We start from the raw sequence: 19,002 nt of genomic DNA, 5'->3' as shown, positions 1-19,002 counted from the left end.
GGAATAGAGTGATGTCCAGAAGGCAGGTAAGTAGGGGAGCACAGAGAGAAAGTATTACAGGAGAGAGAGTGAGGGATGCATGTGAGCAATCAAGGAATAGGGTGGTAAGAGGTGGGGACTCAATGATCCGTGGTGTTCAAGATAGGATGCATGAGGAGTGTTTGCCAGGAGGAACGATAGAAAGTGTGGCTATGGCAATTAAGAGAGGTGAAAGGGTGGATGAGATGATTGTGATGGTAGGAACAAATGACTTGAGTGGTAATGTACAAGGGCTGTTCAGTAAGTAATAAGACTAATTTTACTGTTGCAAAACCACTCATCACAATATTAATTTCTGTGGAATAAAGAAATGTTGCTGTCTGTATTAACAAAAGAGGTTGATAGATGGCGTATATGGGCTGATGTGCCAGAGTGTCACGTGACTAAACGCAAGCTTGTCGGCATCGGACACTTTTAACATGCTACACGAAGCTTTCCACGATGAAGCAATGTCGAGGGCAAGTGTTTTTTGCTGGCATAAAACTTTTAAGGAAGGCAAAATGTGGAAGATCTTGAACGTGAGGGAAGACCTTCAACGTCCATCACAGAGACAGTGATCAACACAGGAGCGATTATCATCAAGGAGGATCGCAGAATTACAGTACTCCAGCTGCATGTTATCCTGAATATTTCTGTGGGAAGTGTTCACTCAATCATGGCTGAACATTTGGGACTGAAACGTGTTTGCACCCGATGGATTCCCAAACTCTTGATACAGGAGCAAATGCAGCATCAAGTGGATGTGTGCACAGAATCAGAATGGAAAGAAAGACTGGAACAAGAAGGCGACAACTTCTTAAAACGTATCATTACAGCAGATGAAGCTTGGTTGTATCACTATGACCCTACAATGAAACAACAAAGCAGTGAATGGAAGCATCCATCTTTGTCTACCCCCAAGAAAGCAAAAACTGTAAAATCGGCTGGTAAAGTTATGACCATAATGTTTTTTGACTACGAAGGCATTGTTTACCAACACGCTGTAGAACCCGGTAAACTGCTCATACTATGCGGATATTTTACGGACAATGGTACAGCACGTCAAAAGGAAGTGTCCATTGCTGAAGAATGGCTTCTTATTGCACCACGATAATGCAAGGCCACATATTGCTGGTTGTGTAGTGGACGTTTTGCAGAAGAACAACATAGATATCCTACCACATCCTCCATACAGTCCTGATCTTGCACTCTGCGATTTCTGGCTGTTTTCCTCAGCTCAAGAAACCACTAAGAGGCCGCCATTTCGAAAGCAACAAAGCACGTGTAAAAGCTGCAGAGGCAATTTTGAAAGAACTCTCAAAAAAAGGACTTTCACATGTGTTTAAGCAGTGGATGCAACGTTGGGACAAATGCATCGCGTCTCACGGTAGTTACTTCGAAAATGTAAATGATGACGATTAAAGGTAATCTGTTTTCTGTATAAATATAGTCTTATAACTTATTGAACAACCTACGTAAGTAGGGCAGCAAGAGATATGAGATTCTTGCTTGAGGGTGTATTGAAGAAGACACAGAGGAAAGATAGTGACAAGCTGAGCAGAAGAGCAGTGATATTGAATGGCATAATAGCGAGAATGTGTCAGAAGAGAGGATTGGAATGTGTGGATGCTTGGAGCGTTTGAGAACAGAGAGGAATTGTATGTGAGAGACCACTTGCATTTGAATAAGGAAAGACTTAGGCATCTTGAGAGATTGCTGCTCTGAACGAGTCAGTGTGTCCCAGTGTGGATGGTAGCAGTGGTGGCCTCTTGTGGGAATGGGTATTTGGGAGAAGGGGGTCGACATCAGGTAATGCTGAGCCCAGTGGAGTCTAGAGGGGATAATGCTGGATATAGAAACAATGGCATTTTTATACTTTATACTAATGCCAGGAGTATTCAGAATAAGGGAGAGGAATTGGTGGCACTGATAGCATCAGCCAGGCCAAAGATTATTTGGATCACCAAGATGTGGTTGACAGAAGAGGATATAATAACAGGAATAGAAGTTGCTAGGTACAGCAATTTTCGGCAGGATAGGAAGGGAAAGCATGGTGGTGGAGTACTGCTTATGATAAGTGACAACCTATGTCCTCTAAGAGTGGAGGCTTTGGAAGGCTGTGACACTGATTTTGAAAGCATATGGTGTGAGGTGGAGGTGGGCAAGACAGGATATTTAGTGGGGTGTTGCTATAGACCAAAGAGCACAGAGGGTGGGGACCAGGAGATGTTGAGACAGTTGAGCATGGCAAGTGCAAGAATGATTGTTATGGGAGATTTTAACTACAGCAGTATAAATTGGGGAGAGGAAGATGCATGTAGCAATAAGGGAATGGAATTGCTAGAATTCTTGAGGGACAGATGTCTTAGGCAACATGTAACAGAGGGAACAAGAAGTTCAAAAGTGTTGATAATAACTGAGATGACATCTTTCCCACCAGTTGGAGAGAGCGATCATATGGTTTTACTTTATGCACTTCCAAAATTTGGTTAAGCTTTGCCACGCATTCAGAACAGGGCCACCCTGTGCAGTAGCATATTTTGCTGTCCCTTCCCCCTTATTTTTCGTATAGTTTATGCCAATTTTGCCCACATATTGCATCGTCGGTAGAGCCGACCCTGATTCAGAATTAATATAGGCAAATGCTGCTGTGAATAAGATTGGAACTTATTGTACTAGAAGCTTGAACCTAGAAGTTTTGGTATATCTTTTCAAGTTAAATAATTGTTTATATTTATCTTTTTTTTTTTCTCACACACACACACACACATATATATATATATTGTAAGTTTTTAATGATGTATTTCTTTGAGAATTTGACTATTCTTCCAACAAATTTAAATACTTAACATTGCATTGTGCACAATATCCTTAAATGTCTCATTTGCTATTGGTAGCCCATCTATTAAGTTTTACTTCTTATTCCTTTCTGATTCTTTTGCAATTACCTCAAAATCAGCTTTCTCAAAATTTCAACTTTGTTTTTTTACTGCTACCTCTTCCCTTAATTTTTTAGTATTACTTTCAAGTATTCATGAAATCTGACTCATTGCAGGAGTTTGAACACTCACAGACAATTATAATCATCATACCATGCCTTCAAGTGTACTGGAGCTCTCGCCTCTCACTCTGGACGTATTCCACTCATTCGCTACACCATGCAAAAATCTCCTTTTCACTTCCTTACTCCTGGTGACCTTTTGTTTGTCTCAGCCATTGTCCTCTGCAATAATTCCCCAGTATCTATGTGATAGGTTCATCTCACCAACTAATGTCTCAGTGATATTGTCTTTTCTCCTATTCACCAAGCTCTGAAGACCATATTCTCTGTCTGTTTTTATACTCAATATTTTAGAGTTCTGAGATTTATTCACTCCTTTCTCTCTCCAGTATTTTCTTTGTATGAGGTGACTAGATCTCTGCATACACAGAAATTCAAATGAGGCCTGATTAGTACTTTGTACGTTAAAACTAACTTTATTATCTGTATACAATCTTAGTTCTTTGTATTGTAGTAGCAGTTTTCTGGATATCCCTTGCCACATTTTGAAATGTCCCCTGAACTTCTGTTCCTTATCTTCCAAGCTCTCCAGATCCCTTGCCATCTCTCCACCTCCTAAAACAAAGATCCTCCACTATGATAAACCTCATTCCATCTTCTCGCCAAAGAGCTTAACTTTACACTTTTCAACATTGAAATGACATCCACATTCTTCAGCCTAAAGCACCAAACCTACTCAAATCCCTTTGTAACATGTCAGAGCTTTTTGACATTGCTGCGCATAATTTAGTATCAGCAAACAACTGAAATCTCCTCTCACATCCCGAAATATATCATATAAATTAATAGCTGGCCTGGTTAGCTTAGAGCCTTTGTAGCTCAGTCAGTATAGATGAAGCCCTTTGATTGGTAAGACCTGGGTTCGATTCCCGTCAGTGATGTGAGGAACCTTTATCTGGTCTCTTAATATATGACACCAGATAACTCACCGATGAAAGGTGAGTTAGCCGGTCTCATATGAAGGTAGCAGGGGGGGATTCACCCAGTAACTCAGGTTTTTCGTCCCCCCAGAACAGGATATGCCATTAAGATGAAAAGCCAAAACCGCTATTTTTTTTCTGGCGAGGTTGATATAAGTTAAGGGGATAAAAATCCCTTATTGTTTTTCAGCCAGTAAGCGAAACTATGATCAAACTATGATCTGTAACGTTTCATGCCGACGAACTGTCAGCGTATCCAAGTGTAAGTGACCACTTGGTAGTGCCACACCACGGCAACTCGTTGCAAAGGTGGAGCAAGCTCCCTCACTGTTCTTGATATTTTCTCATAATGTAAAACACACAGCTCTTAAAGAGATGTAGTACTGTTTTACATTATGAGGAAAGGTCACTACCCAGACCGGTTTCAACCTTTTTTGAGGTCTCATCAGTGAGTAGCTAGACCTAGAATATCAGAGTTTAAGTGAAGAAAACTTACATACTTTTGCTATACGATTGACCGAAAGGTGTGTCACTATATTATATTATAACATAGTATAACTAAGATGAAAAGCCAAAACAAAATCCCTTATTGTTTTTACATTATGAGAAAATATCAAGAACAGTGAGGGAGCTTGCTCCACCTTTGCAACGAGTTGCCGTGGTGTGGCACTACCAAGTGGTCACTTACGCTTGGATACGCTGACAGTTCGTCGGCATGAAACGTTAACTTATAGGATATGCCATTGTCTGAAATAGTGTATGTTCTATGTGGTTTTTTGTTTGTTTTTTATCAACAAAACTGAGTTTCCAGTAGAAAAAACCAGCTTGTCCATGCCAGAGATTGACTAACTCAGTAACTGGTTCCTGTAGTTGGTGGCTAGATTCTAACTTAAGTCTATCTTTTGGTGGCCTAGCACAGAGCAAATGCCACTTCCACTGAGTCACACATGCCTTTATGAACATAGTGTAGGTTTACAAATCTTTTGTGGGTTGGAGCGACATTAATTGATTATTTTCCAAACCTTGAGTTTTTTTAAAACTCAAGGATTGAATTCCTTGAGTTTTAAAAACTCAAGGAATTCAATCTCATTAGGTTTGGAAAATAATCTAATATTGTCATAAACAACTGGTTCCAGACCAAGTTCCAGGCACATCTGACTTCACTTCAATTGATCAAGCTATTACTCACTGCCAGTCTGTTTCCTTAATTTATGATAATCTCCTACTCTGTCCACATATCTTTTATTCCATGAAACTTGTACTTGTCTAGCCACTCTCTATATCAAACCACATATCATTGTACCCAGTTGGTGGCATTGTGGTGATGTTTTCTATTATCACTGCAGGGGACGATATTAAATCCAACACTCCTGTGTCCTATATGTTACCTCAGCTACATGCTACATAAGATGTTTGTCCCTGAGTAGCTCAAGGAATTCAATTTCCTTTCTTTCTTAATCCTCCTCTTTTACCTTTTTACGGTGTCAAGGCATGTATTCTTGTAACTGTACTCGAGGATAAGTTGGTTGGCCCTATGCTTCCTGGTATGTCCTATGTCTGTAGATGCATGTGTTCACGGGACCGGTTTGCATGTTCTGAGGGACTAAAACCCTGAGTTTCTGGGTGAAACCCCCCCCCCTACTTATGAGACTGGCTAACTCGCCTTTCATCAAAAGAGACCAGTTAAAGGTTCCTCACATCACTGACAAGAATCGAACCCAGGTCTTGCCAACTAAAGGGCTTTGTCTATACTGATTGAACTACGGAGGCTGTCATCTTACTTGCATGTTATTTCTTTTCCTGCTTTCAATCAAAGCTTCCATTATCACCCATTATCACTTTCCAATTCAAATTCGCATCTGTTTGAACATTTCAGAATCATCTCCCTCTATTATGGTTAAAGGATCATAACTACACAGTGACATGATCTCTTGGATTACTCTTAAATCCAATACTTCACTCCTACTTGGTATGCATTGCTTTAGAGCTGTCATGAATTAACTAAAATGTTTACATATTCTAGAACATATCACTGATATTAAAATAACCCATTATTAATGCTTAGTTTTTCTTTAATTTACTAAATAACTGATAGTAGTGACTATCATTATGACCAGAACTGGCACTAGGGTCTTTTCCGCCCGCATGCAATTTCTATATAAACGCTCCTGTAACGATCTGGGCGTGTGTGGTTCTTTTATTATTATTATTTGACACCTCCAGGGAGTCCAAAGACTCATCGAGGGAGAGTGTGCCAACAGCATCGAACGATAGGCCTCTTCCAACTACTAACCGCACTCAAACTTACTTAACTGAGCCATTAGTAGCAGAGGCTATACCAATCGACCAACCTTTGCATAATAAAAATTTAAATTATTTGAAATTTCTTAAATAAATTTTGAGAGAACAGCCACACGTTGGTTCGCCAAATGTAACAAACCAGGGGTGTTGACTAGGCAGGATAATTGTTAAAAACCCGAATATTCAAAAAATTCTCAAAAGTTAAAGCAAATTTTGATAAAGCCACTTCACTTTAATCATTGAATATAATGATACAGGGATTATAGCATTCTCACTGACCTGAATCGCTAACAAAATTAAAATGAATTTTAATTAAAGTTAAAATTTATTTGAACTAAAGTTTAAAAAATTCTTGCATTTTACTAAATTCTTAGTAACTTGTAAAAAATTTTTAATGATTTTTATGAGTGGAACTATCTTTTAGGAAAAATAAAAGAAACTCAAGATAGATGAGAAAATAAGAAAAGAATTCAGAAATAATTAGAACATTTAATATAAGTATTCAAAAAATACATCTTTACAGAATAACAGAAAATAAATTAAATTACATAAATATACTTGCAATTTTTTTATTAAAATTTTAGGGTTGTTAATTTCATATTCATGAAATTAGAAATAATGGTCTTAATGTCTAATTCCTCAGCTATATCATTTTCAGTAGCTATTAATGCCAAACTAACAAGCCTTTTTTTGTGACATGCTTGTTCTTAAGTAGATTTTAATCAATTTCAACTTAGAAAATGAACGTTCACTGTTCGCTGCACTAACAGGTAAGGTTAATAGTATTCTTAAAGCAATTGAAAAGTTAGGGAAAGATAAATTATTGGATACAATAAAATTAAGAATATCGAAAGGGTTTTGAATATTTAAATTATCCTTGAAAGCACATAACTTGTCAGAGTTCTATTGCATTTACGTCTTTATTGTCGCCGTCCTTCAAGAGAATCTCTAAATCGTCACAATTTTTTTCGTAAATCTTCGTTATTAATTTGTAGTAATCTATACAAGAAATTGAAATTATCATAATCTGTTTTTAGTTGTTCAAAACGTTCTATTAATGAACACATTGCAATGTCTAGAAGTGTATAAAACACATTCACTCTAAATTTATCTTCTGGCGATTGTGGCGTTTCGTCATAATGCACAGTCAAATTGTCATGTCTTCTTTCGTCGTCGAACTTCCTTACCAGTTTTAAATTCTTGTTCTCCATCTACCTCTTCACTCAGTTCTTTTGCCGTTTTTAGAATTTCTTTAAAATTTGTGTCTGATCGATACTCTTGTAAGAATATTTAAGTTTTCGATAGATTCTAAACCAAGCATAATGTTCATATTTTTGTCTTGAAGCATTTTATTCACAGGGTTTATTCTATTAAGTAAATCATGCCAAGTTATAAGAGAGCAAATAAATTTGTAGTCATTTATTTTAGCACATAATGTTTGTGCTTCGTGCTGAGTTTCTTTATTAAAATTTTCATTCTTTAAAATTTCAAAGAGTGTATCGTAAATTTCTCCTAACTGATATCATAGAAGGCAGATTGCATTAATTTTACTTTCCTATCACGTTTATGATGGCTGTTTGAATGTTAAATTTTTTGTGAACTTTAAAAGGATTGTCCAACATTTGTAAGAAAATGAAAAGAAATTGTATATTTCTTGAATAATTGCAAAGAAACTAATTGTATCTGCATTCACTTTGGCTGCATTGTTAATGATTAAATGATTAAATTTAGAGTATGAGCAGCACATGGCACGTAAAAAGCTCGAGGATTTTTGTTCAAAAGCATATTTTTTCCCTTTCATATTTGCCCCATTGTCATACTCTTGACCTCGCATGTCTTCAATGGGAATATTCCATTTTTCCAGTTCCATTATTGTTGAACATAAACCACGTCCTGTGGAATCTGATATATCTGAAAAACCTAAAAAGTTTTCTCTGATCTTGACAATTCCATTGTCAGAGGAAACAAAGCGAAAAATAATGGTGATTTGTTCTGTTTTACTTGCATCAGGTGTGCAGTCTAAAATTATGGAATAATATTTAGATTTTCGAATTGATAATAAAATTGTATCCCTGATTGCGTTATTTGAAGTTTCCAATATTTCGTTTTGACTGTCTTTACTCAAATAGTGTACTCCATTGTTTCGTTGTAGGGCCCTTTCAACATGATTTTCCATAATGGGATCAAACTTTGCAAACATTTAGACTAATTTTAGAAAATTGCCGTTATTCCTTTCGTATGATTTATCAGATGATAAGCGAAAAGCTAAATTTTGGCTACCAAGGAATTTTATAATTTCAATCAAGCGTTCTAAAACACTCGTGGAATGTTTCTTTTCCATTTCATACATGCTTTGAGTCTGGCAATCAATAGTAGTTTTGTTTTTTAAATTTTTATCAAGTTCCATTTTAAGAAATTTTTCATGTGAGTTAAACTAGTCTCATGTCTATGCAAAGTTGTACTTACATTTCTCCAATCATTATAACCTTCTACAAGACTACTTGATTCGGTAGGTGCGAAAAGTTTGCAACAAAAGCAAAAAAACAGAATTTATTTAAAGTTTCGGAATAAATGAGCCATGTTCTTGGCACGAGCTCCCCGTGTTCCATTTTTCTATTATAATATGTGTCGCCAAATTTATGACCATATGTATCTCTGGGATATATTATATTTTTCTTTTGAACAGGCTCCATTTGAATTAAAACAACTCGTAATTTTTCATCAATATTTCCTCATTCACTTGTATCTTCTAAATTTACAGAAACTAACAATGTGTTAGTTTCATGATACAACTACAACTAAATCTTCTCCTAACTGTTTTTCACTTAAATATGTGTCTTGTTATCTTGTTCAATAATTGCAATAGTGCTTTCATGAAAACTGGATGATGTGCACGGTTCTTCAACTCTGATTTCTGATGTATCGAGTTGGTTACAATCTGCATCAGAATATTTTAATATTTTAACAAATTTATTGAGAGCCCCAGTTTGTTTCTTAATATCTGCTTCTTTTGCAGCATGACGCTTACGATTTTGTACACTGGATAACTTTTTTTAAATTTTTGATTCCATTTCTATTTAAGAAATTATTTCACAACACGACACAGAGACGAAATAATAGCTGCACTGCGCTACTGTCAGTAGCCTACTGAGATGCATATCATATGACTAGTTAACTAGCAAATGTTTTGTACGAAAATTAGTTTCTGCACATAAAAACCGTTCACCGTTTCACTTTAGATAGACTGCAGTAGACGCAACATTCTGCAGGCAAGCATTTAGCTTGCTCTCGCTGCGAAATTGTAAACAGCAAAATGATCAAAGAGGCGACAATATACAAATTTTGAAAATTTTTATTTGGTGTATTCAGCCTTATTTATTTTAATATTGATCATTCTAAGAATTTTTTGTTTTTATGATAAAAATGAACTTATGAATCATGCCCTGGCGGCGGCGTCCACATGCTTTGCATGTCCGATTCCGCCGGCTCTGATTATGAGTGTACATTATTTTGTACAGTGAATTACGTTACATAATGAATAAAACAAATGTTTTTTGAAAATAGCCTCAGACTTTGGCATTCAAAAATAATTACTTTTCCAGTATTAGATTTCAAAAGTAATTATTAATTGAATATAAATAGTAGTCTGAGATGTCAGTTTTTGTTTGGCATAAAACAATTCTAATCCTTTTAGCTCTTCCAAAACTAACATTAGATTTATTATAGTTTAAATGCCACATCCTGAGACCCTTTCCATTAAAACTACTATTACTGGTGGGAACGATAGTATATCTTATTTACATTATCCTTATGTAACTGAGATAAGATAAGATTTGAACTAACAGGATTTAAGATTGTGCTACCATACATCATGAATTACATGTCAGCCCAATAAATTAATTTAAATAAATTGAAATTCTTCATATGCAAAGTAAATATATACCATTTGCTTATAAAAAATGGTTTAAGTACTTTCAATATTTCATTAGTTTTCACAGAAATAATTCTGTGAAAGAAAATGTTTTTCTTAATTTGAATACAGTATCACAATAAACATAACCAATTATTATTTCTTACTGACATTTGATATACATGTTGAGAGAGAACAGCTGCATGAATTCTTTTTATAAATACTAATCTGTACCACACTGATAATTTTTTGGCTAATATTACTGTTATCTGATATTTTATGATAATGCTAACTTTTTTTAAATGATTATTATTATTTTGTAGGGTTGTGGGATAAGAGATTTAATTTTTGCTTTGTCAGTTTTAAAAGATACCATCTAAAAGGATGAGTGAAATCTGGATTCAATGTTTTACCTGTTGTGTGACGGATGAACCTCCTCCAGTAAGCATGTTTGACAATTTCTGGTCAAAATTTACGTTGTTTATATATTAATAAAAATGAGTATATTTTCCAAAAAAATTTCAGCTTTATTTTATGCATAGTATTAAATGCTTATTGTGAAATTTGACTAGACAAGTAGTAATAGTGAAATCTAGCATCTTCCACATACTGATTATCTGCATCATCCATATGTAGTATGAAGATTAAGTTTTAACATTAGTAGTAAATAAGTTTTCAAACATTAAAGCAGTTTATAATATATTGATGTTAGAATGTATTCTGTGCTTCATAAATAAATGTCATTAATATTCAGTATGAATTTCCCAATTCTTGAGTTCTGTTTAAGAGTGGCTTTGCAATTAAGAGAATGATCCAATTTTCATTTCTTAATTTTGAGTTTACATAAAAAATTTTCTTTTAGACATCCATTTGTCTAAGAATTGGTTTTTGTTCTGTGGTTGATAGTAATATTAGTGTTGGAGGTCCTCATTCTGTGAAGGCTTGCATTCCATGCAAAAACTATGTTCACTTACCTTACAAGATCCATAAAGGCTTTCAGGGATGACTTGTTTTCCTGCTTATTACTTTATGCAGTATCACTCCCATGGCTGTCTAATAGGTCCCTTTTACTAACATGTCATTTCATCTTGTCTTCTTCCAAGCCAAATCATTTGTCAAAAATACTACTGGAAAAAAAACATTTCTTTTTTTATGAGAAATAAGACAGAACCGGGTTTTATTAGCATTGAAATTGGTGCACATGCCTTCAAGGCATATGGACATTTCAGTCCTGAAACTATCTTAGTCACTCACTTTGACCTTCTATGGTATTTCCTTATCTCTCGGATGTTCATGTGATCAGATGGAGACCAAATTTCATGCAAAAAAAAAAAAATTGACTGGAGAACATTTGCAATTAACAGGCAATATATACTGGCTACAGTCAATTTGTATGTAAATCACCTTTACTTGAAAAGTTCTAATAAAGGTTCTTTGTGTCTTAAGTAGGATCCCAGAACCTTTCTGATCACAGGCAAAAGTCAGAATTTAACTACAGTCATCTCTCAAATATCTGATCTTTACTTAACCACTCCTTCAGCCTTTTGACCAACAAACTAGATAATTAAATTATCATATGTATATAGGGAGGGCGGTAGTGAGCCAAGTGCTGTGGACTTACCTAAGAAGAGCTCCTGATTCAGATATGTTATTCTAGAAATAATTAATTATATATGCGTAATTGTTTGAGTAAGAGCGGCTGTAAACGTGCGCTACCGGTATTATTAGTGTGGGGGATTTTCTTGCCTAAACTTGCTTACGAAATCGTTATTATTAGACCTAGTAACCTGCAGGGGAAAAAAAAAAAAAAATATGGAATCATGGAATGACAATGCGGCGGCATTGTCATTCCATGATTTTAATTTAGATTTCAGTCGTTTCGTTAAGTGTGAGGTCTGTTATATGTATTCCTTCGATTACATAAATGATTTGTGGATGTTTAGCACGGATGGAAGAAGGGCGTGTGTGAAGTGTGACCTGAATGAGGAACTGATGAATGCAAATATGAAATTGATGACAGAAAGTGTTAGCAACGATTGTGTCGCGAGTGTACGTTTGAAAGAGTAGGATGGTGAGAAAGAGAGGCAAAAAAAATGTTAAAAAATCAGGAAAAAAGAAAAAGAGCGATTTGAAAACCGTAATGGATGTTAAAAGGGACGAAAGTGAGACGAGAGTGGTGGAAAGAAACGAAATTGAGAGAACGAATGAAAATAGAAATGGCGTGATGCAGAAATCAGAAGTGAAAAAAATCGAAAGAATAAATGATAGCGAAAAAAGAATGAATGATGGCAAAAGTTGGACGCATGTTAGTCCGAAAGTACGGAAATAAAGAAAGATAAATGAGAGTGAAAGTGAGAAGAATGATAGCGAAAGTTGGACATGTTGGACCGAAAGTACGGAAACAAAGAAGGATGAATGAGAGGGAAAGTGAGAAGAGGGGTCGAGAGTTAGAAAGATTTAATGATAGAGAGAATGTCTCGCGAGATTCGGAAAGTGAATTGAATTGGATTGGATGAGGCAAGAAATGAAATGGATGCGGAATGAAATTAAGAGAATTCAGGTCAAAACTATTAAAATAAATCATGATGGCATGAAAGAGTTAACGAAAGATGAGCGAGTGGCCTTGTATGGCGACTCCATTATTAAAGGTGTACTAGAGGATAAAATGCACAAGGTATGTTTTCCAGGCGGGAAAATGAGTAGAGTGATTGAGGCATTGGATATGAGGCGGGAGCGAGCAAAAGAGTTGATTGTATTAATCGGTACAAATGATTTGAGAGAGAACAAAGAGCATGTCAGAATGAATGTCAGGAGGCTGCTTGGAAAGATAAAAGAGAATAGTGTGACAGGAAGGGTATTGACAGGTCAGTGTGTTGCCTAGGTATGATTGTGGTGAAATGAGGCGGAGAGCAAGGATTATGAATGATATTCTGGCTGAAATGTGAGGAGATGGGAGTACAGTTTGTTAATGTGTGGAATGAGTTTGAGGGACGAAGTGAGCTGTATGGGAGCGATGGACTGCATTTGAGTGGTTATGGTGTGAGTCGCTTGGAGAGACTGCTGCTGGAAGGTAGAGAAGTGAATAGAGAGAATGAATCAGATCGAAAGAGGAGTGATGTGGAAGAGCAGGAGAGTAAGACAGGAAAGATTGAAGAAGTGGAAATGATTGGGGAAGTGAGTGGTATGAGTATAGAAAATGAGAGAATGGGTGTGCAAGAGGAGCAGGGAAACGGGGAGGCTCAGGGTGGACAGGGGTACACAGCGTGAGAAAGGTGGATGCTCCAAGAGGAGGTCAGAGCATGTAGGCAGGAAAGAAATGGGATGACCAGGGATCAAGAGGAAACAGATGAAATTGAAAAGGGTTCTAAAATGAAGAAGCAGAAAGGGAAATGGCCCCAGTCCAGCATGGAGAGATCACATCGAGTGAGTGGTATCAGTGGAACTAGCTGTAGATCCAGAAATGAGCTGTCGTGTTTGTATACCAATGCTAGAAGTATAAGAAACAAGGCGGATGAAATGGTTGTACTAATTACGTCTGTTCACCCAAAGATGGTCGGAATAAGTGAGACATGGTTAGATGAGGACGACATCCTGACAGGAATAGAAATGGAAGGGTATGATATGTTTCGTGAGGATAGAAGGGGTAAAAAGGGAGGGGGAGTGCTATTGATGATAGAGAAAGAGTTATGTCCATACAAGGTAGAGATGCAAGAGGGAAACAGGGCCAGTGGTTTTGAGGCAGTATGGTGTGAGATAGAGATGAATAGAATCAAATACTTGGTGGGATGTTGTTATAGACCTGGTAATGTGGATGGTGGTGATAGTGAAATGTATAGAGCACACGAGGATTAAGGGTCTTGGATTTGGTCATCTCATCAGAGGATGTAATTATAAATGAGGTGTCAAATCATCCACCAATTGGTGAAAGTGACCATGAGGTGATTACCTGGGTGGTTGCCAGTAGCGCAAGGACCCCAGTGAAAAAAGGGTATATGTGGAACTACAAGGGGGGTGATTATGAAGAGCTCAGGAGACAGCTTGCAAGTGTAGCATGGAATGAGGAGTTAGCCGGAAAAGAGATCAATGCAGCTTGGGGGATTTTCAAAAACTATTTAGTAGATGCAATGTCTAAATGTATTCCAAGGGTGAGAAGGTTAAATAAGGTAGGTGTAAGATGGATGAATAAAGAGATTAAGCATGCGATACAGAGAAAAAGGGCATTGAGGAGGCAGCATAAGAGAAGTGGAAGTAACCAATTTCATGAGGTCTACAAAGACCAGGCAAGGAGAGTGACTTGGTTGGTGAGAGTAGCTAAAGAGAGGTATGAACAACAGTTGGCTAATAAAGCCAAAAAGAATCCTAGGGCGTTCTTTCGATATGTAGCCAGCAAAAGAAAGAATGATTATGGAAGGATGACATTGATTGGAGGGAATGGTATAAAGACAGCTGTTGCAGAATGTGTGGTGGAGATACTTAATGAGCAGTTCATAAAGATCTTTCAATCTTGTGAATGTGACTTCATGGAGAGATTGAGAGCAGTTGATGGGGAGGAGAGACTGACTGTAAGTAAGCAAGAGGTGTTTGGGGAGTTGAGTAAACTAGATGTAAATAAGGCTATGGGACTTGATAATATATCACTGCATATTCTGAAGGAATGTGCCAGAGAGTTGACACCTGCCTTGACATATTTTTTTAATACGAGTCTTGCACCTGGTTAAGTACCTAAAGAGTGGAAGGAGGGCAAGATTGTGCCACTTCATAAAGGAGGTCATCGAACTCAAGCATCAAACTATAGGCCTATCTCTGTGTCAGGTGTTGTGGTTAAGTTGTTAGAGAAGCTTGTGAGAACTAGGATCCAGAGTTGGGTTGACAACAATGGTATAATCTTTGATGGACAGCATGGATTTGCTAAAGGGAGGTAATGTTTTAGTAATCCATTTACTTATTACAATAAAGGGACTGCTTCCTTGGACAGAGGAGAAGGATACACAGTAATATACTTGGATTTCGCAAAGGCTTTTGATAGAGTACCTCATGATAAGTTGACAGTTAAACTAGAGCAGATGGGGTTGGATATTAGATTAGTGCATTGGATTGGAGACTGGCTATCTGATAGGTTTCAACAAGTTGTGTATGGGGGTGCGATATCCAGGAAAAGGAAAGTCACCAGTGGAGTGCCTCAGGGGTCTGTTTTAGGGCCATTACTATTTAACTTGTATATTAATGATATTGGCAAAGTTTGGATGGCGATATTCAGTTGTTTGCAGATGGTGCAAAGTTGGGACGAACCATAAAGAGTAGTGAAGATGTTGTGGACTTGCAAGAAGACTTGAATAAATTGAGTGATTGGGCAAGCAAATGGGGATGCGAGTTCAATGTTGCAAAATGTAAGGTTTTAAAATTTGGAAAACAAAGATGGGATGCAGAATTTATGCTTGGTGAGAATATATTGTTGGAGGTAGAGGAAATAAGAGACCTGGGGGTGATAGTGGATAAGGATCTAAAATTTAGGGGACACCTCCCCAAAATTGTGAAGACAACACAAAGGCTTCTGGGAAAATGATGCAGAGGACACTGACGTGTAGAAGTAGGGAGATTCTTGTTCCGTTGTATAAGGCTTTGATTAGGCCACACATGAACTGTTGTGCCCAGATTTGGTCACCAGGTTTTCAGAAGGATGAAGAGATGTTGGAAAGGGTCCAAAGGCGACTGACTAAGGTAGTTTCTGACCTCTGGAATGTCGAGTATGAGGAAAGATTGAGAAGATGTAATTTGCAGAGTCTGGTGGACAGGAGGAAGAGGGGAGATATGATAGAGACCTACAAGTTGGTAAGGGGTTGTTATAGGATCAATGTTGGAGAAATTCTACAGAGAATAGTGGGAGATCAGGGGAGAACCAGAGGTCATCCCTGTAAACTGTATAAAGAGGGTGTGAGTAGGGGAGTGAGAGGCAGGTTTTTTTCGTGCAGAGTTATGAATGATTGGAATGCTTTGCCTGAGAGTGTGGTGTCTGCAAGGAGTTTTGAGTGTGTTTAAGACACGGTATGATGAGATGTGTGTGTGATAAAAGGACCTCCCAGATGAGTCTTTGACTCTATGAGGTCTTGGGAAATAATAATAATGTGTAATAACTTAATAGATAATTTACTTAATGACATGTTTGAGATGTATATTTTCCTTTATAAAACTGAAATTCACCAACTTGTAATAAACCGTGAAAAGTTAACATCCAAATTTGTAATGTAATAGAAAGTAAACACATGCCAGACAGTTGCATATCTAACTAGACTTGGCATAAAAATTTTTTTTATCAAACCGGGACATTTTTGAGACTTTGCTCAAAACAGAAAGTAACGCTTCTACACTAAGTACGATTCAAAAGGCTAAATAATGGAGTAGTTAATAAAAAAAAACATTTCGTAGTAATAATTTTTAATTACTCTTAACTGAACATAACTTATTATTAAAAAGTTATTAATATTTATCACTAGTTTGAACTTTCTTTAAAAATTCTTTGTTATTTTTAATCGCGTCGAAAAATTCACTACAGTTTAGTGCACTATTAAGTTTGTAGCGCAATATAGCTTTTACTGTTGATTCAGCCATTCTATCTCTTTCTTCAGACCATATGTTATTCATTATTGAGAATATCCTTTCAACAGGTGAAGATGTGCCTGGCAGGCTGAAAATGTATTCTATAATTTGGACAAGATTGGGCAATGAAATATTCTTTTCTTTAAAATGACTGAATATTTTTTTTTTTTTTTCTTTGCAACTTGTATTTTTCAAAATGTCACAGTTTGCCGACCAAAAATCTTTTGCAATCACCAGTTCATCCATGTTTATTGCATTATTTGCAAGAGTTTCATTAATTTTTTCACCTGAAGCTTCAATTTCCGACCAAGTTAGTTAATTGTTGTTTATCCAAGTAAAAGATTCTGCTCCATCAAAACTGTTTTCCCAAAGCTCAATGTAAGAAAGACATCGGTCATAAAATTTTGTAAACTCTTGTAGTATTATATTAATATTAATACTTCCATTATTTTCCAGTATTCTAAAAGCTTTTTTGCTTCTTGAGGTATAAATTTATTATCACGCCATTCCTCAAGATTTGTTTTTAATTTTCTAAGTTCAATGACAATATCTGTTGCACTGGCTTTTGTACTTTCCATAATCAAGATAGATTTGTTAAACAATTTGAGTTGCCCGTGCACAAACCACAAATACATTTCACCACAATCATTATCAAAGAACTGTTTTATCCTCACCGGACAGTGTTCTTGTGAAATAAAATATGATTTCAGTCCCTCATAGATTTCAAGTATTTTGTCAATAGCTGGAAGTAGTGAAAGAAAATGGGTGTTGCCATGTTGAAGAACCTTTTTATACTCTACATCTACAAATTCACAGTACGCTTTTAGTTGAGTGACTCAAACCATATAAATGTGGAAATATTTATAAATTTTGACTACTAAAGCTTCTATTTCAATAGGTAGAACATCAACTGCAGTTTGAAGACAGTTGTGAACAATTTGAGCACTGCAACCAATGCCCACAATATTTCTTCTTAGTTCCTTTTTCAATCGACTGTAAATATTGTTTTCTCCTCTCCGTTTTACACCTCCAAAATTGGTATTGCAGTTATCTCCACAAAATCCAATAATTTTTTTTGTTATATTATGAGTTTTCATAACTGACATTAAATGGTTTGTCGGTATTTCTGCAGTTTCACCGGGAACTGATTGAAAGTCTAAAAGTTTAACTTTTACTCCACAATCTGGTGAAAATACTGCACAACACATGGCACAGTTTTAATTTCTTTCCTGTTGGAAGAATCAATTGATATCGTCACAAAATTTGTTTTGTTTAAATCTTCACAAAGTTGCTGAAACAACAGTGGCTCAATCACATTAACAATGACAGCTTCACATTTTGTTCTACCCAGTCTAAACTTTGTTTCAAAAAGCTTTGATATCAATTTAGCAGACAATCGGCAGACTTATAGCTGAGATTGTGAATAGCAACATGAAATGCAAAAGTTGCTTCTTTAGCAGCTATTAAAAATTCTTTGTCACTTGGATTGGCACCTTTAAAATATAACAATATCTTTGAGGAAGTTCCTGCTACTGCTAGACTAGCTTTATGTTTCATACATGTCAAGTGATTTTTAATGTCCGAATGCCCACCATGAGCCACAGAAAATTCTGAAGAGCACTGTTCACATTTCACTTTGTCAATATGACCACAAACGTTTTTCAAAAACGGATAATCATTTTTTAATTCATCCATAAACACAGTTTCTTTTTGGCATTTTGGGATTAAATTAATTTAATGAAGTAAAAAAAAATCGCAAACAAAACTCAGAAAAGAAATACTGACTCGCAGTCTAAACTCAACTAAGATTACGCATAGTCAACAATGACTTGCGACGCAGTGTGCAGGCCATAGTCAAAGTGGGGTATTCGTGTTACCTAATCACCATTTTCTGAGGCTGCACTTTTTGTACTGAGTGTATATTCTGCACTTCTAGATTTTTACCAAATAACCGGGACAAAATGACAAACTAGCCTGGACGCCAGTACCACACCTTCAAACCTGGACGTATAGTAAGCCTATATCTAACTGAAACAACATCAGTTAGCAACAAAGCATACATTCTTGCTTTTATCTTTCTTGATTTCTCTCTCTCAGACCAGATTAAAATAGCTTAATAAGTTGGGCATCCTTATCCTATGATATTGTCGCCACTTTATATGAATCCAATCCATGAAAACTTGTAAACAAATAGCATT

At 36.4% G+C, this 19,002-nt stretch overlaps 1 protein-coding gene across 2 annotated transcripts in view; it reads left to right on the top strand.

Annotated features, from left to right (window-relative positions):
• The window catches only part of Spec2 (CDC42 small effector protein Spec2), a 91,170-nt gene that overhangs the window by 8,910 nt on the left and 63,258 nt on the right, over positions 1–19,002 (top strand). The window contains exon 2 of one of the 2 annotated variants that reach the window (XM_090412050.1): positions 10,571–10,651. In XM_090412050.1, the coding sequence (XP_090268176.1) occupies positions 10,595–10,651 (57 nt within the window). In that variant the 5' untranslated portion in view covers positions 10,571–10,594. Of the gene's footprint in view, positions 1–10,533; positions 10,652–19,002 lie in introns of both variants that reach the window. The other variant, XM_090412049.1, reaches the window with a different exon arrangement.

Source organism: Typopeltis vanoorti, chromosome 22, assembly GCF_054136105.1.
Source record: "Typopeltis vanoorti isolate ZY-2024b chromosome 22, IOZ_Tvanoo_1.0, whole genome shotgun sequence".
In the NCBI taxonomy this organism is placed as follows: Eukaryota; Metazoa; Arthropoda; class Arachnida; order Uropygi; family Thelyphonidae; genus Typopeltis; species Typopeltis vanoorti.
The sequence above is the reverse complement of the archived record's forward strand: the minus strand, read 5'-3'. Positions and strand labels throughout refer to the sequence as shown.